Source organism: Solanum stenotomum, chromosome 7 (genome assembly GCF_019186545.1).
Source record: "Solanum stenotomum isolate F172 chromosome 7, ASM1918654v1, whole genome shotgun sequence".
Classification (NCBI taxonomy): Eukaryota; Viridiplantae; Streptophyta; class Magnoliopsida; order Solanales; family Solanaceae; genus Solanum; species Solanum stenotomum.
This window is the reverse complement of record NC_064288.1, coordinates 45,124,602-45,150,029: the sequence shown is the minus strand read 5'-3', so window position 1 is coordinate 45,150,029 and position 25,428 is coordinate 45,124,602. Positions and strand designations below refer to the sequence as shown.

The following is a 25,428-nucleotide window of genomic DNA, read 5'->3' as shown; positions in this document are numbered from 1 at the left end:
GTAAGGCTAAGTGTTTAATGGTAGAGTTGATAGCAGAATGAGGTAGAAAGATTAAAAATAAAGCTATGAGTCATGACTATTAGACCCGAGATAGTAAGAGTGGGTGGTTAAACATTGATTTGGTGATTTTCATATTGCATGTTTTCTTCTGAATATTTACATGATATTATATGGTAGATTCGAATAATCGATGATGCCTATCAGTATGCGTTATTTATACTGATACTATTCTTGCTATGCCACTATCAAAGTTTAGTTGCAGGATCAATATGATTCCTTAATTCATTATTGATATGGTTTGGGAGCAATCACTAATAATCATGAAAATGTGTAAAAATAATAAACAAATTAAGCAAGGAATAAAAGTAATTACTTAAAGTAAGAGGAGGATGTTAGTGATATCAGCAAAGTAAAAGGACTTTTCTATAAATTTTCCAAAGATATATATTTTTTTAAAAACGAAAAAAGCTTTCACATTACAAAAGCGTCTGAAACGTTATCGTACACACCAGTCCACTGATTGCATTCTCAGTCCCTCTTTTTTCTTCCTTTTTCCATCTCCGGCAGCTCAGTTTTGCTCACTCCGGCAGCTCAGCTCTGCTTACTCCGGCAGAGTTCTAGGGTTTCAAACTTCCAAATCATGCGAAAATAAGGCTAGAAGTTGTTAGTGTTAGGGTTTGCAATGGGGAACTGTTGCAGATCTCCGGCAGCGGTTGCTAGAGAAGATGTGAAGTCCTCTAACTACTCCGGAAATGATCACGGAAGGAAAGATAAGTACAGTGCTGGAAACAAGCAGAAACCGATCACTGTGTTAACTGATGTTAAAAAGGAGAATGTTGAGGAAAGGTATTTGGTAGATAGAGAGTTAGGAAGGGGAGAATTCGGGATAACTTACCTTTGTATAGATCGTAGCAGTAGGGAACTTTTGGCTTGTAAGTCGATTTCGAAACGGAAGTTACGAACAGCAGTGGATGTGGAGGATGTAAGGAGAGAAGTGGCAATTATGAAGCATTTGCCACAGAATTCAAGTATTGTGAGTTTTAAGGAAGCCTGTGAGGATGAAAATGCGGTTCATTTGGTGATGGAACTATGTGAAGGTGGTGAGCTGTTTGATAGGATCGTTGCTAGGGGGCATTATACTGAACGAGCAGCTGCTGCTGTTACACGGACGATTGTGGAGGTTGTGCAGCTTTGTCACAAACATGGAGTGATTCATAGGGATTTGAAGCCCGAGAACTTTTTGTTTGCTAATAAGAAGGAAAATTCACCTCTTAAAGCAATTGATTTTGGCTTGTCAATCTTCTTCAAGCCAGGTAAAAAGGAAAACTTTTATTGGTCTACAATAACACAAGCAAATGCATGTTAACACAAGCAAATGCATGTAGTTTATCTAACAATTTCTTGCTGTTTGCCCAGATTGTTTTTATGTTCTTTGTTTTATGATGTTAGGGAATGTAGATTTATACAACTTAGATAGATTGTAAAATTTTCCTGTGTAAATATGCCATAATCAGGAGAGTTCTCTGGGTTAGAACCAAAAGAATAAAGATTATATCTGCAATTAGGACAATTTACCAGGGCAATGGTATAATGTTGTCTACTGATGTGCTCCCAGGCTGGGAATGGTAGTAAGTTATCTCCTCATGTGTCCATAGGGCTATGGTTCAGTGGTAGGGAAATGCATGAGGTGTGGTTTAGGCGCATATCACGGGTTGGAACCTGTGAGCACAAATGGAGTTGGACTAGATTTACAGGGGTTTCTGGTCACAATATATAAATAGTTTAAGTTATCTACTGATGTTACATACTTTTATAGGAAGACGAAATGTGCAGGTGAGTTCAGGTATTGGTTCCTGATAAAGGGGTCATTTCTGTGTAGGCCTTATTACTTCTATGTGACCTCAGATATAATTTGGTGGATCCTATCTTATATATAAAATTCCAACGGTTTACTGTGTAGAACAAACAAAGATTGCTGATAGGCTTGAAAGAAGTTATATTCAGTTGATACTGGAGAAAAACTAGCATCATCTCGTTCTTTTTATACCCTAACTCTATTAGCACAACTTATGTGATGAGCTAGCTCTATTAGTACTACTTACTAGCGGGAAAAATGGTAGATTCACTTTGTCTAATACTCATTGAACTCACTGGCTCTATAGAGGAGGAAGTCTGTTTTGATATAGGATTAAGCAGAGGGGATAAATATTTTACTGAACAAAGAAGGGACTAATGTATGCCTCTCCGTATTTATTCTTGTGAAAGAATATTGTTTCTTCCAACAGCCCCCTGATGCACTTTAGCCTTGAAATTAATCGTATCATGTTGGGATCATTGCACTTCATTGTGTATTACAGTTCGTGTGTTTAGACTTAAGAGTTTGAATCTCAGTGTGATGAGATATTCTCTACTTCTTCATTTAGTTCCGGTTGATAATTCTTTTGTTAATTGCAAAAGACAAAGGAGTAACGATTTACTAATTGGAGTGCTAATATCATGGTCAAGTTGCAAGTTGAACTTGTGACAAGGGTTTGACTTAACCTACATGAGAGAATTGCATTTGAGCTGATTTTGCAAACTGTTGGTGAGCTGTTTCATGATCAATTGATTGGTGGAAGGGTCTTGTAGATGACTATATTCTAGTACTTCCAGTGTAAGACCAAACTTACTGTCTAACTGTAGTTTGGATTAGACAAACTTCAAGTTTCGCCCCTTAAGAAGTGGTATTAGACAGGAATTTTGGTGCCAAGATACAAACAATTTGGATATCTAGGCATAGGCCAATAGATGAAGATGTAGCACGTGAGAGTTAGAATAGGATGACTTAAATGGAGGTAGGTTATGGGAAATTGTGCAATAGGAATCTGTAAAAGTTAAAAGGCAAGTTCTATAGTACAATTGTCAGTCCAGTAATCTTACATGGGAGAGAAAGTTGAGCCTCTTAGCTTAACATGCTTGCTAGATGGAAAGTTACAAAGTACGGGTTAATAAGGATGTGTGATTATATAAGATTACACAAGATTAGAAATGATTTAAATCTGACAGAAGGTATCGGCCGAATATAGAATAAAATGATGTCCCTTTAAGGACATTCAATGAAAAAGATAAAAGGATTAAATAAGAAAAGGTCATTTGAGACCCTGTGATCATTCTGTTGTACTTACCATCCGTCATTTAGAAGTCAATGTAGGATGATTCACATAGAAAGAGACTTGCCGACGACCAAATTAGTTTAGACGCTATTTCTTCTTCTTCCTTAGATTTGAAAAGTCTTAGTTGTCTATTTCCATGTATATTTTATAGATTTTTCTTTCCTTTTCGTTTAATATTTGGGAAATAAGAGATCAGGTACTAGCTAAATATAGGATCGAGGTTTCATATTTTTTTCTCCCCTACAAAAGTAGACAGTTCTTCCTTTGTAAAGGACATCCTTACTATTACTCACATTCATCTTCAGCCTTTGGGTTTCATTCAAATAGTTTAGTATAGTTTTGTTTGACTTGACAAACATCTGCAGGGGTTCTTAGTTGCATAATAATGCTAACTCAGATGACCCTTCGGGGTGGCCCAGGGGTTTGGGCTTAGGACTTCCATGTTGGAGGTCTCAAGTTCGAAACCCCTTGCCATCGAAAGCATAAGGTTTGCCTTCTGGGTTGAGCTCGTCGCACCGGGCTTGCCTAGTGCGGGTTACATTTCCTGTGTGGTTTGCGAGCTATTGCATAGGAGTGGGAGTTTTACCTTGTGCGCACCCAAAGGATAGCGGCTGCGGGTTTCCCTTGTCATATAAAAAAATGCTAACTCAGATGCTTACTTAAAAAGGAAAAGGGTGAAGCTAATTTTGATATCTAATGAATATCTAACCAGATGCTTGTTTCTCTGTACTTCCCTTTGTAGGGAAGTAGGAAAAAAGAAATAGCTTAGATAACTAGATAACAAATTCAGATCCAATCAGCAAGGCACACGGTCTTGGACTCTTAACCTTGTGGTACAAATAACTGCTCGGTTTCCTTATTGTTTGGTACTTTGGGCTCGTCTTTGCACTATTTCTGACCTATTCAATTGTTATTGTTGCTTATCTTAACTTCACATATTGCTAATATTTAACGTTTGATTTTATTTTTTAGGTGAGAAGTTCTCTGAAATAGTTGGAAGTCCATATTATATGGCTCCTGAGGTGCTCAAACGAAACTATGGACCAGAAATAGATATATGGAGTGCAGGAGTCATTTTATATATTTTGTTATGTGGGGTTCCTCCCTTTTGGGCCGGTAAACTCTCTTCCTGCAGATTTGATTCTTCCTTTCTGTCCCCCATGCTTCATATGTAGCATTCTCAGATACCACTCTGTCATTTTATTGAAGTGAATCTGTTCATACAGAATCTGAACAAGGTGTTGCCCAAGCCATTTTACGTGGGGCAATAGATTTCAAGCGGGAACCCTGGCCAAGTATTTCAGAAGGTGCTAAAAATCTTGTCAGGCAAATGTTAGAGGCAGATCCAAAGCTTCGACTGACTGCAAAGCAAGTACTTGGTATGCTATGTTTCGCAGATGCTTATTAATTATTTGTGGGAAAATCCTTGATCCTTGCCTTTATTGAATATAAATAGATTATAGAACTAGTGTATAGCCTAATTAGGCAAGAATCAGCTCTCCCATGTGCTTTGCACATGCTGTAAGACATTCATGCGTTTTATATACTCTACCCATTCCAATATATCTGACATAGTTGGAATCGTTACAGATTTTAAGAAAGAAATGATGACTTTTGAAATTTATGGTCTAAATATGGCTATAAAACTTTTGAAACTTGTGACCTTAAACATGCCATAACATTTTTGTGGGTCTTAAAGCTTCTCAGTACGGTAAAATGGAAACGGTAACTTAATTCTTCCCAAGTTTAGAATTGTGTCGTACTTTTTGTAACAAATTTCAAAGGAATGTGAGTCACATAAACTAGAACGGAGGGAGTGTTAGTTAGACAGGCTGAATAGATGACTGTAGAAGGGTCGGTATGTGAGGCATAAGATCACGCCTAGTAAAAATTCCTGCAACTGCATCAACAGGCAAATGATAAAGTAGTTTAGAAAATCGTACAACACTTCTATTCCGTGATTTGCTCTCTAACTGTAGCTAAAACTATTGAAAGCATACAATGACACCTAATAACAAAATCCAATGATGGCATCAACACGCTAATGATCAACCGGTTGAGATAATAGCACACTTCTTCTAAGTAATTTTACCCTCTGAAATTGTACCTAAAACTAGTAAGCATCATTCAGATGCGAAAGAGGGTGCTGTTACCTTCTCTCTACATCTTGGGCGAGCTGTATATATGTATGAGAATATAGATGTAAATTGGCCCATTCAGGATAGTACTGATGAATACAACTGTTTTCTTTTAATTTTACATGAACCCTCCTTTATAATCTTCATTAGAAATTGTTAGATCAATGTTTTTCTTTTGGGAATCTAGTATCATCACATGTTCACATTTAACACAAACCTCAATATTGAGTAATGTTGAATGTGTATGTTGATTAATCATTTTCTAGGTGCCTTTACTTTTGTAATGTTTAGTTGTATGATTTGTGATCATATAATGAGTCTTCCTAGCGTTATAGGCACTAGAACTTATCAAAACTTTCTAATGGTTTCATTCCTTTTTCTTGCTAAATTTTTGTTTGTGAGATTTGTGTATTGGCTTCCAAGTACCACACAAGATAAAGGCAGATGAAACGGCTGGCAAATCAAGTGGCGTTGATTTTTTGTATATCTTGGTTGTTCTGAAGCGCAAGATGTATATATGTATTGGTAGCAATGATGAGGTGTATAGTACAACCAACCCCTTACATGTCGTTATCCTTATGGAAAAACCTAGGCAATAGTCCAACCTTTGAAGAGACTTGCAAGCTCCATTAAGTGGTCAAATCCTTCAAAATTCCTGAGCTTGAAGTAAATTTAGTGCAATTTAGCTTCTCCTTACAGCCATACCCCAATTCTAATCAGATCAATATGTGAATTCCCATTCTTTGTTGGATGTCATGTGATTGGTTCTATGGCCATGTTGGAAAGAGTGGTAGGACTCTGATAGCCATAGAAGGATTAAACTTCTCAATAAGCTCAAACTTCCACTTGCCATCATGAGCTTTTATTAAATCGGACATCCTAGCATTCTTGAGCTTTGTGGAGCTGCAATGCTTAAAGGAAATTTGTTGTGGAAGTCATGGACTCATGGGTCCTCCATGACAATGGTTGGACAAAATAAAGGAAATGGTACATTGAACCACAATAAACCTGTAAGATTTGGGATGATGAAGGATTAAGAAAAGGAAAAGGCATGGGTACAGCCATGCTATGTTGCTCGGACTCTTCAAAAATGTCGACAGGTGCGTGTCGGATCCTCCAAAAACAGTGTAGTTTTGAAGGATCTGACACGGGTGCGGCAACATTTTTGGAGAGTCCAAGCTACTTAGCAGCCATGTAGATCCAGTAGAACAGAGAAAAATATGATCTTTGATGGATTAGTTGACAAAAGGAAAAAGTCTATTCAGCTTTCTCAAGGTTAAGTGTACTGTTTGATTTGAACAGCCAGCAAAAATAAGAAGTTCTCTGTTAAAAGTTGTTACAGCATGCTGATAAGGGAAACAGTTCACTGGGATAATATTGACCTTGGAAGATGATTTGGAAGACTAAAGCTCCTGTTAAGGTAGCATGGATGGATTGCAACCTAGGGGACATGTGCAACTCAAAATAATCTATAGAAGAGAGGCTTTACTATGTGTAACAGATGCTATTTTTGTGAAGAACAGCAGAAAACAGTTGAGAACACTTGGGGGTCTTTTGGTAGAGTGTATTAAAAATAATAATGCATGCATTAGCTTTGTGAATTACTAGTACCTTGTTTGGTACTCTTTTCCGATCTTTTTATTTCTCCGAAACAGAACCCCTTTTATTATTGCATCAACGGAATACATAGTTTAAACATATCTTTTGCATCCTGGATGATCCAACTTGGGAAAAACTTCTCCCAAGAGATTTCCTTCGTACATTCTATCGTGTATTAAGGTGTGTATTGCTAATACAATGGATTTCTAGGTATTAGCAATGCAATGGTTTTAATGCATGAATTAACTCAATTAAAGACCCAATTGCCCTTCAATACCTTTTTTTTATATCTTTTCCATAATAGTGAAGGGCATCTCTGTATATAATTTTTTTAATGCAATGCATTCTATTTTTAATGCATCAAACCAAACAACGCATACAAATAATCTATGTACAATTAATGCAAGCATAACTAATACATGCATTGCTAATGCAATCATAACTAATACATGCATTGCTAATGCAAGCATTACCAATACACTTTATTTAGCATTATTTCTATACACTCTACCAAACGACCCCTTACTTCGCTATGGCAGATTCTCTAGTTAATGTTGGGAACTTTTTCTAAACATTTGTGGCATCTCATGGGTGATGTCTGTTAGGGATCTGTTAGAAAGCTGGCAAGTTCAATGGGTTCCTAGTGGGCTTAAACAGATTTGGAAGACTATCCCACTCTGCATCTTCTGGGCCATCTGACTGGCAAGGAACAATGGCTTGTTTTGAAGGGTATATAGATCACTTTTCTAGAGTTAAAAATAAGTGTCTACATAATCTGTAATTCTGTTGTGATAGCAATATGTTAGTTAATCTAGATCAGTACATGAATTTTCTCGAGTTAACTAGAAAAGAGTAGCAGATTGTCTGGTCAGGTTCTGTTTTGATTCTTGTATCCTTCTTGGTACTGTTTCAATAATACTTTACTCCTTATCACCCAAAAAAAAGAAGAAGAAGAAGAAGAAATGGTGGCAATTCATATTTCCTAAGCAAGACCTACTAAGGTCTTTCTTGTATTAAGATTTATTTTGGATGCTTGGTGATTTCTTTGGTTTATATCAATCACCTGTCATTACAACAGAAAGCCTATCTTATGCCTCTTGGTTTTTATGAATTGAACAAGTTTTCTTCTTGTAGAGCACCCTTGGCTTCAAAATGCTAAGAAGGCTCCAAATGTCCCCCTTGGAGATGTTGTGAGGTCGAGGCTTAAGCAGTTTTCGATGATGAATAGGTTTAAGAGGAAAGCTCTGAGGGTGGGTTCATTTATCTGATGCTCTTTTTATCTTTATGTAGCTTTTGCACTTCTTGGACCATTAAAAGGTGTATGTCCAAATGCAGGTGATTGCTGATTTCTTGTCTAATGAAGAAGTTGAAGATCTCAAAGAAATGTTTAACAAGATAGATACTAATAATGATGGCATTGTTTCAGTCGAAGAACTTAAAGTAGGACTAAAGCTCAACTCCCAGCTGGCAGAATCTGAAGTACAGATGCTTATTGAAGCCGTGAGTCCACCTGCTTATTTCTTGATGTAAAATTTGTCCTGAATTTCCCACTTTTTCCTGAGGTTGACATATATCAGATGCTTCTTAGTATCTGTTAATATCATAGGAGAATGTGTTTTCTGGTATAGATGGTGATACCATCTGCATCGGTTGGTATCTCACATGAAATTTTAAAATTCATAAATAAGTGAAGTTTCCATAACTAGGATATTTTCTACTGACTTGGGAACAGCTGAAGTAAAGTATCGAGTTGGAACTGGGGNTAGGGGAAAAGTAAGTTCTGAGAGATTATGCTCATACTCGATGAATTCTTACCTTCTCTCCTCGAAATGTTTATATCTGATTGAATATGAAGAATCCTCCATTTTTCTATACTTCTACTGTGTTTAATTTGTGTCTGCAAGCGAGTTCTTTGCATTTTGCACTCCTAACATACACCATTTTTTATTTGTACCTTACCCTCCTATTTCTTACATTTTACCCTCTAATCTATTAGTGGTCGTTTGGTAGAGTATATAAGAATAATGCAAAATATAGTGTATTAGTAATGTTTGCATTAGTAATGCTTGTATTAGTTATGCTGAGATTTCTATTATGCAGTGTTTGGTTTGGTGTACTAAAAATATCATGCATTGCATAATTTTTTTAAAAAAATATTTGTTCACAAAAATACCCTCCACAAATATAGTGGAAAGGATGTGGAAATTTTTTTGAGGGACAATTTGTCTTTAAGCATGCTATTGCATGCATTAAGAATCCATTGCATTACTAATGCATAGAAATCCATGGTATTAGTTATACACTCCTCAATACACAATAGAATGTATTACTATACAAGCATTAGTAATACATATGTTGAGAACAGTAGATGTTTTGACAATAGATCCAATTCCATACACAAGGTCAAATGGAATTGTATAGTATCTCTACTTTTTTGGTGTAAACAGTTGTGTATAGTAGATACAGATCAGATTGTAGATTTGATAGGAAGTTTGTAATTGACACTTTTTGGTGGTGGCCAGCATGCCCTTAATGCTGAAGAATACAACCTTACCAGTTTAAAAATAAAATAAAATACATATGTTGAGAAAGTGTACCAAAAAAGGTACTAGTAATACACAAAGCTAATGCATGCATTGTTTTCTCCAATACACTCTATCAAACGACTCCTTAGTTTCTTTACAAAACCACATAAGAGTTCATTTGGTAAAGGATGAAGGAATTACATTCTTAAACTTTATAGGGTAAAAAGAGTATTCATTGTACTCCACTAATAACACAAATCTCTCTCTGCTTTCCATTGTAGTTTTCATCTAGTTCTCTTCACCAATTCTTCAATAAATTTTTTAAAATCCTGCAGCTTCAGATCTTACTGAAAAACTAAAACCCTTTACTAGCCCTGTGCTTCTCTACTCCTGCACGGAATTTCATACTCAAATTAAAGAAGGAATATATAAATTTTTTGAGTTTTAAATGCAAAGGTCTGAGCATACCTCAAATTTACCTCGTCCTCCTACTAAGCTTTGTCCTATTTTTTGTTAAAGCTAGAAAAACAGAGCTTTGTTTAGTTGAGACCAACCCCATCGCATGAAGTCATGCTTCTGCACTATGGGAGCGCATCACTGTAGGAACATGCATGCGCTTATGTTGAAGTTTAGATTTTTATTCTAGTCAATGATGAATTGATACATTCCTCTTTGCAAGTTAAAGATTAAAAAGGAAAAATAAATAGGGAAACCCTCAGTTATTGGAACTGTTTGAAGTTGAACAGGATGTGAATTATCACTAATCAAGTGCTTTTTTATGTGACTGAATTTAGAAACAAAGCACATCTTGCTATGCCTATATCCTATTTACCTTTAAGGCTTTTACAAAATGAACACTTGTAATTTTGCAAAGAGATAAATAGATTAGGTGGTAAATTATAAAAAAATAATTGGATAGGTTGCACTATGAAAATATAGTGCCTACTTGGGGGTTCAAAATGCAAATAACTCTCTTGCAGTCTCTTCTTTGGCACTCTTTAATATCTGCTAGTTAGTCGATGTCGCTGGTCAGAATAAGCATGCAGTCCTATTATTATTTTTTGTTTTCTCATGTAGTTCATTGCACATTATATCATTGAAGCATCCTCAATGGTCAAGTTACTTGAATATATTTCACAGAATGCCCTCCATAATATTCTCCACTTCCATCCCCCAACCCAAAAATAAAGAAATGGAAAACTAAGTTTGAAAGCAGTGAACATGGAATTTACTTTGTTTCCTACAGATTGATACTAATGGCAAAGGGACCCTGGATTATGGGGAATTTATAGCCGTTTCACTCCATCTTCAAAGGATGGCTAACGATGAACATTTGCACAAAGCTTTCTCCTATTTTGACAAGGATGGAAATGGTTACATTGAGCCTGATGAGCTTCGGGATGCCTTGATGGAGGATGGAGCAGATGACTGCACCAATATGGCAAATGACATTTTCCAGGAGGTCGATACGGACAAGGTGAACAAGCAGCAGACAAAAAAAGCCTCTGCTACTAACATGTACTTATCTTGGGATGGTAGTTCCCTCATCTTCTGTTTCTATAAATGCAGGATGGGCGCATCAGCTTTGAAGAATTTGCAGCCATGATGAAAACTGGGACAGATTGGAGGAAGGCATCTCGACATTATTCAAGAGGGAGATTCAATAGTCTCAGTGTGAAGCTAATGAAGGATGGTTCAATTAATTTGGGGAATGAGTAAGGTTTTCATACTTTACTGTTTCATTCATCAAAATCAAGTTTTATATCAGTGTATCCTTGATCTCTTCCCATTGTTTTATGATATTCTTGGCTTGTCAGTATTCCGAAGTGACGACTTCATCTGGGTAAACATTTGAAACACAGAGTGTATCCTCCTATCCTCTTCCTGTTGACATTTTTTCCTTGTTCCAAATTTTTGTACAAAAAATATTTTCTTGTTTCACTGTCGTTGGTGTCTATTATTAGGAGCTAACATACATGGAAGTATGCTAAGCTCAAATGGCTTTTCTTTTATCCCTTTTTCTCCAATCCTCAATTTCGTAGGTGATTTGTATGTACTATCGCCGTTTTAGGCACTGTTTCTGTTGGCTCTAAACCTGCATTTGTGTTAATTTGTATTTCTTGCAGAAAACTTGGGCCTGTTTTTCTTCTTGTTTTAATTTCTTTTTGGGGTATTCTTTTAATTATTATTGTTGTTTGGATTATGGAATTACTAGTCTTAGAACATAAGTTAGTTAGGAAAAAGGGCTTTGCCAAATCTTTTGCATGCTGAACTATTGCTGAGTGACCAAATTCCCTGATGTCCTTAGCTCTAATCTAATGGCTTTTACTTTGTACAAATTGTCAACAAAAAGAAGTGAATTTTACATTCATTGGATTGAAATCTTAATATATAAATATAACCATCTAGTATTCGAACCTATTTGTAAAGATTTATTCAGAATCGTGTCATGTAATACTCGAACTTGAAACATATGATGATTAAAATCTTATATCTTCCTAATATAATATTATTTCTAATTTCTGATCCAACATTGTCAACAAAAGAAGCGGATTTCCCAATGAAATTAGTAATTTATTGTTACTGGCAATGTTTCAAATGGATTTCCCATTGAAATTTATAAAAATGCTAGTAATAATGATGACATAAAATGTATCCAAAAATGGAGGAAGAAAGAGGACTGAAGACTTAATTCACAAAATCAAACCAAACAAATAAAGTTTGTTCTTGAAGAAAATAAAATAAAAAGCTATACAATATTTCATGAGAACACAACAAAGCAAAGTACATCTTTATGAGAAATACAAAAATGAACAAACACANCGTGTGATTTCTTGATTTGGCAATAAAATATGATGGCCATGACAATTTAATTAGTATGTTATTAACAAACTAAATGTATATAATTGAAGCTTACACTTGTTCTCGGACATAAAAATTTACATACTTTTTTCAGGGAAAAGGCTCAAATATATCATTGAACTTTGAGAAAAGACTTATTTATACCATCTGTTAAAAGTTTAACTCATATATGTCTTTTCGTTTGAGAAAATACTCATCCATGTCATTTATTAATTGAAATGGCATAGATAACCCAAACTTTAAATGAATGACATAGATAAGCATTTTCTCAAAATTCGATGACATATTTAAGTCTTTTCCCAAACTTGTTTTTGTTTGATATAATAGATGGGAGCAGTTTGAAAAAAATAATCACATTTTACTTGGTCCCGTCTAATATTTGATTAGCTAAAAAAAAAAATCACATTTTACTTCGTCACATCCATTTTAATTTTTTCCTCATACATTTTGTAGTCTGGTTTTAAGAAGATTATCTTTTGATAATTTTTTTAATTCTAACTCTTCAAAGGAAATGTTAATATCATAAGTAAGAAGAAGTTGTCATGTGTGATGAAGAATAATTAATTAATTAGCAACTTCATCATATATCCATTTTAATTTTTTGTCTTACTTTTTGTAGTCTGTTTTAAAAAAGATTTATTTCTTTTGATAATTTTTTTAATTCAAACCCTTCACATGTTAATATCAAAAGACTAAAAAACATTTTAATACATTTCACATATCTTTAGTTTAAGATCACAAGATTAAAAAATATTCTCTATATTCTTAAAATTTTTGCTAAATCAAAATTAACAATGCAACATATCTCCTGAGTATCAAATCAGAATCAGATAAACAAATTAAAATAAACGGAGTGCAGGATCTTGATGACAATGAAACCATACAAAACTATACTTGAGGATAATATTATATGGGGTGATAATGACATTTATTTCTCCACTTTATTTATATGTTGTCACGCAAACGAAGAGGTGACCCGGTAACTATACTTTTAACATTTTTTGAAAACATTTTTTCATATCTTAAATAAGTTTCTAGAGTGTTCAATTGATCACCTTATATTGTCATACCTGACATTGCTTCTAATCTAGTCCTAGATCATGTTTTTATAAGCTAATGTTAGGAGATAATTTTACATATTTAATTATATATTAAAGTAATAAATTATGAGTTCTCATCATCAATGCTTAAAGTGGAAACATCAAGAGTAGACTAAAAGAATATTGCTTGTTCAAAAAAATGAATGAGAGACTGAGAGTAATAAATCTTATTTATGCTCTGACTTTCATAGCCAAAAAAATAATCTAAAATTATTATCTTCTTGTTAATTAGGCAAATCTATATTGTTATTTATCTTAGATCCTGAGAAGATATCATATTTCCTCGATCTTCTCTAATTCATTCTTTATCTAGTCAATTTATTCGCGTTTTACATGGTCACATATATCTTTTCTTATGTAAATTTAATTATAAAAATGTAAGAATATTTTATAATATAAAAAATTAAAAACAAATTTATTGTGAGACGTACAGAAGAAGAAAAATTAGTTAACAAATTTAATAGGAAAAATACAGAAGTATAAATAATTTAAACAAAAAGTTCTTGCAAAAATGAATTATTGATCATTTGGTTAAAAATAAATAATGTTTTTATTAGTAATTGTATTTAGATGTAGTTTTTATTCATAATGTATAATTTTTTTAAATGTTAAATAGTTAAAAGACTTTATACATTTTTAAATGCTTATTATATCTGAATTTTGAAGCTCGATCAAATAATCAGGTTATGCACTTCACTAAATTTGAGTGCATCTTTATTGATAGTTCTATCTTTAAGGACACAAACAAATGTAAATAATAAGTATATACATTTATATAACCAGATTTGAAGGAATATATANTACATTTATATAACCAGATTTGAAAGAATATATATATATATATACTATTAGGAATAAGGATTTCAAAGACCCTATCTCAAAGACATTCCCTTCAAATAATTTGAAGAGGAGAAGATTTTACGATAAATGATAATATTAAATTGGCTCACCTATGTCATTATCAGTGAATGAGACTCACTCGATACAATTGTTGGCTAAACTGCAATTCATCACAAGTATACCATTCAGTGAGGGTAGTATAGGGATAAAATAGATGTGACACTTGATCGTATTGAATGATGACATGTGGAAGGGAGCAAGATTAATAAAATTAACGTCAGAAGTGATCAATCTTAAAGAAGCAAAATGAATCGAACATAATCTCAACAATGGACCAAGGCTTGGACATACGAAGAAAGAATCATAAAAGGATGCTAGCCGTGATGAAATTGACCCAGAGGTAACGTTGGGCATTACTCTTAAATGATATTTAGTCAATTATTTATCACGAGTTAAGAGATTAGCTATCAAACCCTAAAAATCCATCCCTATGAAGTTGACAAACTATATCATATGGTACATCATCAAATTCTCATTATTGAATACTTGAATTTCTCGCTCTATCAATATCGATATTCGTTCATCGGCTTTAAATATTCATATAAAGATCGTTTGGAGAGATCTTAGTTGAAAATATTGTTGGAATAAGGCCAACACAAATTATATGTGAGACCTTAATTAACTTTACTTGGTTTCATAGTTGTTCTTTTTGGGGATAAAAGGTTAAGGATGATCTTTCAAAGGGTTTTCCAATTGAAATTTATGAAATTATAGAAATAATAAGAAAAAATTACATAAAGAAGGCAAATATGTGATATATTTTACTATACACAACTATATCTAGTCTAAAAGAATTATGATTCATAACTATAGTTAAAATTTTATAACAAATTTCTATCTCCTATCTCCCTCGCCTCTCTCCTCTCTCTCTATCCTCTCATCTCTCTCTCTCGTCATTTCCTTTCTCTCTCTGTAATACATATACAAATGGTAATACATCAATAATACAAATACAAATGGTAACACAAATACACATGGTGACATATAAATCTATCTATATATAAAAGGAGAAGAAAAAATGACACATGTCAACACCACAAAATTTCAATATTTTAAATATATAATAGGATAGGAAAAAAGTGACACATGTCATCACCATAGAATTTGTGAATTTGAGTTTTTTAAATAATTTAATTTTGTATTAGTTAGTTATTTTCAATTTAAATTTAAAATTTAAAAATGTTTAAACAATCTATAAACTTTCCAAACGTATTCTTTTTTTAAAATTANGATATATTTTACTATACACAACTATACCTAGTCTAAAAGAATTATGATTCATAACTATAGTTAAAATTTTATAGCAAATTTCTATCTCCTATCTCCCTCGCCTCTCTCTTCTCTCTCTACCGTCTCTCATCTCTCTCTCTAGTCATTTCCTTTCTCTCTCTGTAATACATATACAAATGGTAATACGTCAATAATACAAATACAAATGGTAACACAAATACACATGGTGACATATAAACATAATACACAAGGCGACAAATGAATACAATTTTTTTTTATGAATTACAACAACGATACAATTGTATTCCTCGATACAAATTGTATTCGTTAATATATTTGATACAATTGATTTGCATCAACAAATTGTATACAATAAGTCTTTGATACAAATATATTCATTGATATAAATCAATTGTATTCGTGATACTATTATCTGTCTGATATACAATTATCGATCAGATATACAAATCAATTGTATCTCTCACACCTCTCTCTCCCAAATCTCGCTCTCCTCTCTTCTCCCTCTCCCTCTACCTCTCCCAATCTCACACGTCTCTCTCCTCCTTCTAGTAGCCAGTTTTATTTTATACAAATCAATTATATTAATTATATTCGTGATACAATATCAATCAGATATTCAAATAAATTGTGTGTCTTTCCCTGATATCATTCGCCTCTCTCTTCCCTCTCTCAATGTCTCTTGTATATCTCCTCCTTCTAACGTGTAGCTACGAATCATTATTAAATAAACTATAGCAAAGAACCATATTATATTTCTACTCTTAGCTATTTTTGAAGATGACATAAAATCTTACCAAAACAGAGAGGACTAAATATTCAACTTACTTTAATCACAAAGTCAAATCAAATAAATAAATTTTGTTCTTCAAGAAACGAAATAGTACAATTTATTTCATGAAAATATAACAAAGCAAATTACATCTTTATGGGAAACACAAACATCAACAAGCAACCACCTCTTTCAAAGAGAACATGGAAATCCATTATTCACAACATATTACTTGGATTCTTCAATACCATACTATTGAAGAATCTACACACTCGTCCATATATTTGAAGAGTCTAAATAACATAGAATATTATTGGTTGACATGATGGGTGTCAACATCTTTGGTTAGATTAGTGGCTAATTGCAAATAAGAGAAGGGTTCTGGAATGTCTTCATTTTGCTTTTCATATTCAATAGTCCATATAACCAAGTTGTTATCTCCTTCATTCTCAATATGAATAGTTGCTTTGAAGGCCTTGTATTCCTCTATCAAATGACCTTCAAATGCCTTGAATGTCACTAACCTTTTTTCCTTGTTTATCTCGTCAATAATCACCTTTACAACCTTCTCATCCCCCTCTATTTTTGTGAAGAAAAAAAAGAAGTAAAATTAGGTTATGTCTATAAAAAAACATTTACACCACGTAGTCATATACACCATTTATACACTATTATACATATTTATATAAGGTTGATATATTGTGTTGTGTATATATAATTACCATTAATTGGATTATCNCCCCCCCCCATATAACTTTTTATAATATTATATTAGGTTACATGACAAAAGATTTTATGTTGGTTTTTTTATATTTTTCCATATAAATAAATATTATTACAGGCCGAAATATAAATAAATATGTTAGACGGCATATTTTTTTAGATTTTTCCATCTTTTTACTTATATGGCGAATAATACCCTACAAGGAATATATTCGAACCATCCTTTATTTGAACGATTTATTCAGTGTATATCTAAATTATTTTTGGATTTTTATCTAAAATAATAGAGTTTAATTTTATTTTTTGTTTAGATGGAATAGCTATTCATTGTAACCATGTATTTCTTCTTTCATTCGGGTCAAATTTATTTTAAAACACATTTGCTAGCTAGAGCCTAATGTTTTAGCCAAATAATTTTTTTTATTCAAAATAACCGAGTTCTAGTTGTTTATTTCTTTTGATTTATCTATAGAAGTAATGACAGATTATTTTTTTGTATTTCTTATTTGTTTTCGGTCCAAATTTGTAAAAGTTTTGTTTAAACTCCATTATTTTTAGTTAAATAAATTTGAAAAAAATATTCAGCCTAAATCATAAAGTTTCAGCCAAGAGGTAACAAAATATATTTTATTTTATTTAAAAAAAAGTCCCAATAGGAGCCGTATTTGACAGGTCTTAATAATTAATAAGTCCGTAATTAGAATAATAAGAGTAAATCCAGGAAAAAAATAAGTAAAAATGAGTCCTTTTTTTTCAAAAAAAAAATCAAATATTTTGAAGTAAACCTTCCATAGGACAAAAGATTATATATTGTGTAGTAAACCTTTTTTTTCCATTTATTAATCAACACAATCGAAGTAAAAATAAAAATTATTACAAGCCGAAATATATATAAGTATATTGGACTGTATATTTTTTAGATTTCTCCATCTTTTTACTTATATGGCGAATAATACCCTACAAGGAATATATTCGAACCATCCTTTATTTGAACGTTTTATTCAGTGTATATCTAAATCATTTTTGGATTTTTATCTAAAATAATAGAGTTTAATTTATTTTTTTTGTTTAGATGCAATAGCTATTCATTGTAACCATGTATTTGTTCTGTCTTTCGGGTCAAATTTATTTTAAAACACATTTGCTAGCTAGAGCCTAATGTTTTTGCCAAATAATTTTTTTTATTTAAAATAATCGAGTTCTAGTTGTTTATTTCTTTTGATTTATCTATAGAAGTAATGACAGATTATTTTTGTGTATGTCTTATTTGTTTTCGGTCCAAATTTGTAAAAGTTTTGCTTAAACTCCATTATTTTTAGTTAAATAAATTTGACAAAAATATTCAGCCTAAATCATAAGGTTTCAGCCAAGAGGTAACAAAATATATTTTATTTTATTCCTAAAAAAGGCCCAATAGGAGCCGTATTTGACAGGTCTTAGTAATTAATATGTCCGTAATTAGAATATAAGAGTAAATCCAGGAAAAAAAAAAGTAAAAATGACTCCTTTTTTTTCAAAAAAAAAAAAAAAATCAAATATTTTGAAGTAAACCTTCCATAGGACTATTGGACTAATTGCTTACTTAATGATTAGACTAATTGGGAAGAAGAAAATAATTTTCCTATATACTGATTTGTAAATAGAGAAATTGTCATAAATAGTCATGGACCAGAATAAATAATGGTGAACATACGGTTAAATTAAAATAAGTGATTAAAAAATGTTACCGATAGTATAATTCCAGTTAACAACGGAGCCAACAGTACCCCAATCTCCTTCATGTAAATCAACAGCTTGAATAGTTTGTGGTACAACATTTGGAAGATGGTGTGGTTTTTCACAAAACATTTCATGAAATAAATCCTTACAACCTTTTATCTCTGTTTCTGAAATCAACTTTCCTTTCAAACCCATTTTTTTTTATAAAATAAATGATTATATAATATAGAATAAAAGTATTTAATTGGAAAAAACTGATGAATAATGAATCAGAAATGGAAGTCTTTATATAGTTGCACTTTGGGGCATAAATTATTACAATTATTATCTCTAAGTTGAGTATTTATTTATATAAATAATAATAATAATAATAATAATAATAATGGTGACAACTTAGATTTGTTGAGACGTGGTTTCGTGATTTTGTAATCATGAATATGATGACTAATGAAAATTGAATTATTGTATTAGAAAAGCAAATATATACACAAAGATTATATAGATAGTGCCCGATTTCTATATCGGGCCTGCAAATCGAAGTTCTTATCTTTTTAACTCATGAATAAATTATCCGCTGGAAAGTAATAGTCGGAATAGAATGAAGTTTTTGCATGACTACATCGGGTTTTCGCACATTTATTCTATACTAAAAGTGAATTCATTTGCATACGACATTTTTACGGCACGAGCAAGGCATGAATCATCGTTGAATTGCCGCAATTGGGGCCTTCTTCAAGGGAGGAGTTCATACCCGAGTAGTAGTTGCTAACGAAGAAGAAGATAATGAGCAATTAATTGGAGAGTTAATATCTCAGATGATCACTCAACTAATAATTCTTTGCACAGATAGTCACTCAACTAAGAATTTTTCTCACACAAAGTCACTCAACTAAGGATTCTTCTAATAATTAGAAAGTCAATCAATTTTCTTTTATAACTTCAAAATCTCCCAACTATGAATATTTTACCTATAAAGTCACTCCACTATTATATTTTACATAGAAGTCACTGAACTAATTTAAATAATTTTTCATTAAATTTTGTTAAAATTCAATTTTTATTTTAAATTTTATTTTTAATAAATAGTAAGATATTAAAGAAGAACACTTGAGGATTAATGTTACTAATCCTAGACGATTAACTTGATTTTTTTTTTCTTCCTTTCCTTTTATTGTCGATGATCCATTTAATGTGCATGCTACTATATACCGTAGTACTTTTGCACATATATATATTTACAAAATAACATTTTAATAAATTAATAAAATAACTAAAATGAATATTTATTGTTTTTTAAAATAGTTTGAAATAAAAATTGTGTTTCAATAAAATATAATAAAATAATCAAATGAACATCTTATTATTTAAACAAAAAATTAGTTAAAAATAAAAATTGTGTTTCAGTAAAATTTAATAAAACAATGACATAGAGTATCTTATTATTTTTACTTGAGACATTAAATTTTTTAAATAAATTTTTCATAGTCAAACACTCAAATAATATTCCCCAAAAAATATTCAGATATTTACTTACATTGAGCAGTTCATACTTAAGAAGCAGTTGTCATGATGTCGCTAATGATGTTTTTCAGATAATAAATTTGATACAAGATCTGGGTGACATAGAAATTAGAAACCATAGAAAATTTATTATTTCGCCGTCTCAAAATAAATATTATTTTTTATTTATTTTACATCCACTAAAAGAAAAATATAAGATATATTTTTTTTCATTTTACTTTATACTTTATTTGTCATATTTTATTTTGACATAGAGTTTTAAAAAAGCAAAAAAAAATTTAAATTTTGTGATTTCAAACTAAAAATGTGTCAAATATGCTAAATATCTTTTTATTTTATGATATTAACTTCTTAAGCATGTCATGTGAAACATTAGAATTAAAAAGTTACCAAAAAGTATAATGGAAAACAATTACTACTTTTTGTCCTAAATTTTTAAAATAACACTTTTTTGAAATGGTTTATTTTTTCGTCAAAATAATACTTATTTTAGAAAAAAAGATAGTGGTATAGTACTCCCTCTAGTCCATATTGGATTTTTTTTTTATAATCCAAATAAGTGAATTGTTCAAAGTTTTTAAAAATATTATTAATTTTTTTATATATTTATGTTTCATTTAATGATGTTACTGACTATTTTGTATTTTGTAGGAGAATAGTTTAGAAATGATAAAAAAAATAGTAATAGAAAGTAGCCTTTTATTTATATCCTAGAATATTTTTTCAAAATATATATTATACTTCAATAATTCGCTTAATATAAATTGAAGAGCGAATATATGTATGTGACAGAGAGAATTTATAATTTTTCAATTTTTTATATAAAATAACTCCATGAATCACAATCAAGTTTACTAGTCGAAAAATGTAAGCTAGTAATAGCAATAGCTGATTTTGAACACCCTTAAATACAATACTATTTTTATTTTTATTTTTAAATGGACCGAGAGAGTGTAAGACTTAATATATAAATAAAAAATTTCAAATTCAACTCTTAAATATACAAAATATCTTATTAAGGAACGCTTCTGCAATTCCAAGATCTTATATCTTCCTAATATAATATTATTTCTAATTTTTTATCTAACATTGTCAACAAAAGAAGCGGATTTCCCAATGAAATTAGTAATTTATTGTTACTGGCAATGTTTCAAATGGATTTCCCATTGAAATTTATAAAAATGCTAGTAATAATGATGACATAAAATGTATCCAAAAATGGAGGAAGAAAGAGGACTGAAGACTTAATTCACAAAATCAAACCAAACAAATAAAGTTTGTTCTTGAAGAAAATAAAATAAAAAGCTATACAATATTTCATGAGAACACAACAAAGCAAAGTACATCTTTATGAGAAATACAAAAATGAACAAACACAACCACTTAAAAATTCTTAAACTTGAGCAAGCACCACTTCCATAGAGAACATGAAACTCTCTTTATTCTCAACAAACCATAGATATCACCTATGTACATGTTGTACAGACTCTCTAAAAATGATGTTGTACTCATATTGAATTCTCTCAAAATACACACACCCATCTATATTTTTTAAAGAGTCTGAGCAATATAAGATATTACTGGTTGACATGATGAGCATCGACATCTTTAGTCAAATTAACGGCCATTTGCAAATAAGAAAAAGGTTCTGGAACGTCTTCATTCTGTTTCTCATATTGGATAGTCCATATAACCAAGTTGTTTTCTTCTTCATTTTCAATATGAAGAGTTACTTTGAAAGCCTTGTATTGCTCCATTAAATTACCTTCAAATATCTTGTATGTCACTAACCTTTTTTCCTCATCTATGTCTTCAATAGACACCTTCACAACCTTCTCTTGCCCCTCTACATTTTGTGCACAAAAAAAAAAGGATTTTTAAGTGAACATAGTCGAGTAATAGACATTGAAATTTTGTAGGATTCTATCATGCGGGTTCTGTTATAGTTAGGGTTTTCCAAATATGCTAACTAAAGGGTAATATATTCCTTTGAAGAGGCATCTCAAAATATCCCATAAACTCTTAGGTATTTCTAAATATCAAGATCTCTAATATACCATATATTGATATTCATAAAGAGATCAAGATAAGTCAAAGCCTTCTTGATAATCAAATACTTCAAGAAGATTAACAAATCATTTCATAGAGATAAAGTCCATCATCCTAACTCAAGAAATACGTCACTAACACCCTTGAATTACGGAGATCAGTTCATCCTGGTTTGAAAAATATGCCACTAACGACCCTTGATTCAAGAAATCTTAAGAGAGAATAATCTAGGGAGGAACAAAATTCTACTTCAATAATATTCTCATTTCTTCATATTTTATTTATGATTAATTTATTTTCAAATTTGTTGCAAACAACTGCGTACCTCACACAAAGATTATCTCTAGATCATCCTAAACTTAATACATTTTATATATATTTTATATATGCCTTTGTTATTTTCTATCTTAGTTCCCCTCTAAACATGCCGTTTGATCAAATAGCCTTGAGCCCCTTGAGAATGATGTGACAAAAAGCGTGAATATATTCTCTGATCAATTAAAAGAAGTAATTATAAAATATTATCGACAGTAAAATTATTCTTTGATCAATTAAAAGAAGAGATTATTAAATATTACGGACAGTAAAATTGCAGTTGATGACTGCATCAATGGTACCCCAGTTTCCTTCATGCAAATCGGTAGCTTGAATAGTTTGTGGTGCAACATTTGGTAAATGGTGTGGTTTGTTCTTAAACATTTCATGAAACAAATCCTTACAACCTTTGATCTCTGTTTGTGATATCAATTTTCCTTTCAAACTCATTTTTTTTTGTGATAACTTATTTGATTTTGCAGTATAGAAATAATAGTATTGTTGGAACAAATTGATGGATAAAAAATCAGAAATGATCGTTGCACTTTGGGAGATGGTCAACCCCTCTACAATTTTGTGCGCCAACATAGATTATTACAATTATTTTCTCTAATAAGTTGTGGATTTATATTATAGTGACAACTTAGATTTATTGAAACGTGTGATTTCTTGATTTAGCAATAAAATATGTTGGCCATGACAATTTAATTAGTATATTATTAACAAACTAAATGTATATAATTGAAGCTTACACTTGTTCTCGGACATAAAAATCTACATACTTTTTTCAAGGGAAAAGACTCAAATATGTCATCGAACTTTGAGAAAAGGCTCATTTATACCATCCCTTAAAACTTTAGTTCATATATGTCATTTTCGTTTGAGAAAAGACTCATCTTGTCATTCATGTCATTATTTGTTAACTAAAATGACATAGATGACCCAAACTTTAAATGGGTGACATATATAGATGAACATTTTCTCAAAATTCGATGGCATATTTAAGCATTTTCCCAAACTTGTTTTTGTTTGATATAATAGACGGGAACAGTTTGAAAAAAGTTACATTTTACTTAGTCCCATCTAATATTTGATTAGCTCATATTAAGAAGAAGTTGTCATGATGTTATCGATGCTTCGTTACATCCATTTTAATTTCTTCATCTTACTTTTTGTAGTCTGTTTTAAAAAGATTATCCTTCTCTTTTGATAATTTTTTAATTCTTAACTCTTCGGAGGACATGTTAATATCATAAGTAAGAAGAAGTTATCATGTGTGATGAAGAATAATTAATTAATTAGCAAGTTCATCACACATCCATTTTAATTTTTTCCTCTTACTTTTTGTAGTCCGTTTTAAAAAGATAATATTTTTTTTTTATAATTTGTTAATTCTAACTCTTTACGGGACATGTTAATATCATAAGATTAAAAAATATTTTGATACATTCCACATATCTTTAGTTTAGATCACAAGATTAAAATATAATCTCTACATTCATAAAATTTATGCTAAATCAAAATCAACAACGCAACATATCCATTGAGAATCAAATCAAAATCAGATAAACAAATGGAATGCAAGATCTCGATGACAATGAAACCATACAAAACTATACTTGAGGATGATATTATATGGGGTGATAATGACATTTATTTCTCCACTTTATTTTTATGTTGTCACGCAAACGAAGAGGTGACCCGGTTGTAGACATTGAAATTTTGTGGGACTCTACAAGATGTGTTCAATTCGAATTGGGACTCTAGGAGGTGTGTTCAGTTTCAATTAGAATTCTTGGAGACTACTTAACCCTAAACCCCAGTTCATGCCTATATAAAGAGTACTAAATTTCCTTAAAAGGCATCTCGAATATTCCGCAAATTGATGGAATATTCATATAGAGGTCAAATCTAAATCATCCTAGTTCGAGAAATACGTCACTAACGACCCTCAAATCATGGATAAATCTTAGGAGGGTAGAATCAAGGGAGGAACAGAATTATACCCGCAATTTTCATCAATAAAGTTATGTTTCTTCTTATTTTATTGTGATTGCAATTTATATTCTATCACTTTAAAATTTGTTGCAAACAAATTGGCACGCCCAGTGGGGCCAAATCTGCCCTTAATCTCTTTTGTCATAAATCAAATCTGAAAAACTGAAGCTGCAAAGGTGGAAGAATGAGTACTTCAAGTCTCGTCTTTGAGTTTCATCGAGTCTACACTCCGACAAGTCTTGAAGCAAGGGGCATTTGTAGGACTCTACAAGACATGTTTAATTCGAATTGGTACTCTATAAGGTGTCTTCAGTTTCAATTAGAATTCTTGGAGGCTACTCAACTCTAAAACCTAGTTCATGCCTATATAAAGGGTACTAAATTCCCTTAAATATATTCCGCAAATTGATGGAATATTCATATAGAGGTCAAATCTAAATCATCCTAGTTCGAGAAATACTTCACTAACGGCCCTCGAATCATGGATAAATCTTAGGAGAGTAGAATCAAGGGAAAAACAAAATTGTACTCGCAATTTTTTCAATAAAAGTTATGTTCCTTCTTATTTTATTGTTATTGCAATTTATTTTTTGTCACTTTAAAATTTGTTGCAAACACCGATAACTATACTTTTAACATTTTTCGAAAACACTTTTTCATAATTTATTTATCAAATAATTGAGCATGATATCTTAAATAAGTTTCTAGTTTGATTTATCATCTGGGAGACAACTTTGAAGATTTTTAGTTTACTTCTGGTCAGTGACAAAATTAAATTTTTTGTTAAGTTAATATTTAAATTTTAAA

The 25,428-nt window shown here is 31.4% G+C and overlaps 3 protein-coding genes across 3 annotated transcripts; 1 reads left to right on the top strand and 2 right to left on the bottom strand.

Moving 5' to 3' along the window:
• The first annotated feature begins 478 nt into the window (after nt 1-478).
• LOC125871165 (calcium-dependent protein kinase 13) lies at nt 479-11,557 on the top strand. The gene is made up of 7 exons (XM_049551760.1): nt 479-1,313; nt 4,125-4,268; nt 4,379-4,531; nt 8,024-8,139; nt 8,225-8,389; nt 10,661-10,891; nt 10,984-11,557. Exons 1-7 carry the CDS (start codon nt 683-685, stop codon nt 11,131-11,133), a joined length of 1,590 nt encoding a protein of 529 aa, XP_049407717.1. The 5' UTR covers nt 479-682; the 3' UTR covers nt 11,134-11,557.
• A 4,818-nt stretch (nt 11,558-16,375) lies between these two features.
• On the bottom strand, nt 16,376-18,974 carry LOC125871173 (MLP-like protein 28). Its single transcript, XM_049551769.1, has 2 exons — nt 18,747-18,974; nt 16,376-16,875 (listed from the first exon to the last, which is right to left on the bottom strand). The coding sequence occupies exons 1-2, from the start codon at nt 18,931-18,933 to the stop codon at nt 16,607-16,609; spliced, it is 456 nt and encodes a 151-aa protein (XP_049407726.1). The 5' UTR covers nt 18,934-18,974; the 3' UTR covers nt 16,376-16,606.
• Nucleotides 18,975-21,836: 2,862 nt separating this feature from the next.
• LOC125871175 (kirola-like) lies at nt 21,837-23,073 on the bottom strand. Its single transcript, XM_049551771.1, has 2 exons — nt 22,887-23,073; nt 21,837-22,105 (listed from the first exon to the last, which is right to left on the bottom strand). Exons 1-2 carry the CDS (start codon nt 23,071-23,073, stop codon nt 21,837-21,839), a joined length of 456 nt encoding a protein of 151 aa, XP_049407728.1.
• Nucleotides 23,074-25,428: the final 2,355 nt, after the last annotated feature.

Coding starts and splice junctions, on each gene's coding strand:
- LOC125871165 (XM_049551760.1), top strand. CDS start 683: ATGGGGAACTGTTGCAGATCTCCGGCAGCGGTTGCTAGAGAAGATGTG. Junction 4,269..4,378: donor GGTTCCTCCCTTTTGGGCCG/GTAAACTCTCTT, acceptor CTGTTCATACAG/AATCTGAACAAGGTGTTGCC. Junction 10,892..10,983: donor AGGAGGTCGATACGGACAAG/GTGAACAAGCAG, acceptor CTATAAATGCAG/GATGGGCGCATCAGCTTTGA.
- LOC125871173 (XM_049551769.1), bottom strand. CDS start 18,933: ATGGGTTTGAAAGGAAAGTTGATTTCAGAAACAGAGATAAAAGGTTGT. Junction 16,876..18,746: donor TAACTGGAATTATACTATCG/GTAACATTTTTT, acceptor TCACAAAAATAG/AGGGGGATGAGAAGGTTGTA.
- LOC125871175 (XM_049551771.1), bottom strand. CDS start 23,073: ATGAGTTTGAAAGGAAAATTGATATCACAAACAGAGATCAAAGGTTGT. Junction 22,106..22,886: donor CAACTGCAATTTTACTGTCC/GTAATATTTAAT, acceptor CACAAAATGTAG/AGGGGCAAGAGAAGGTTGTG.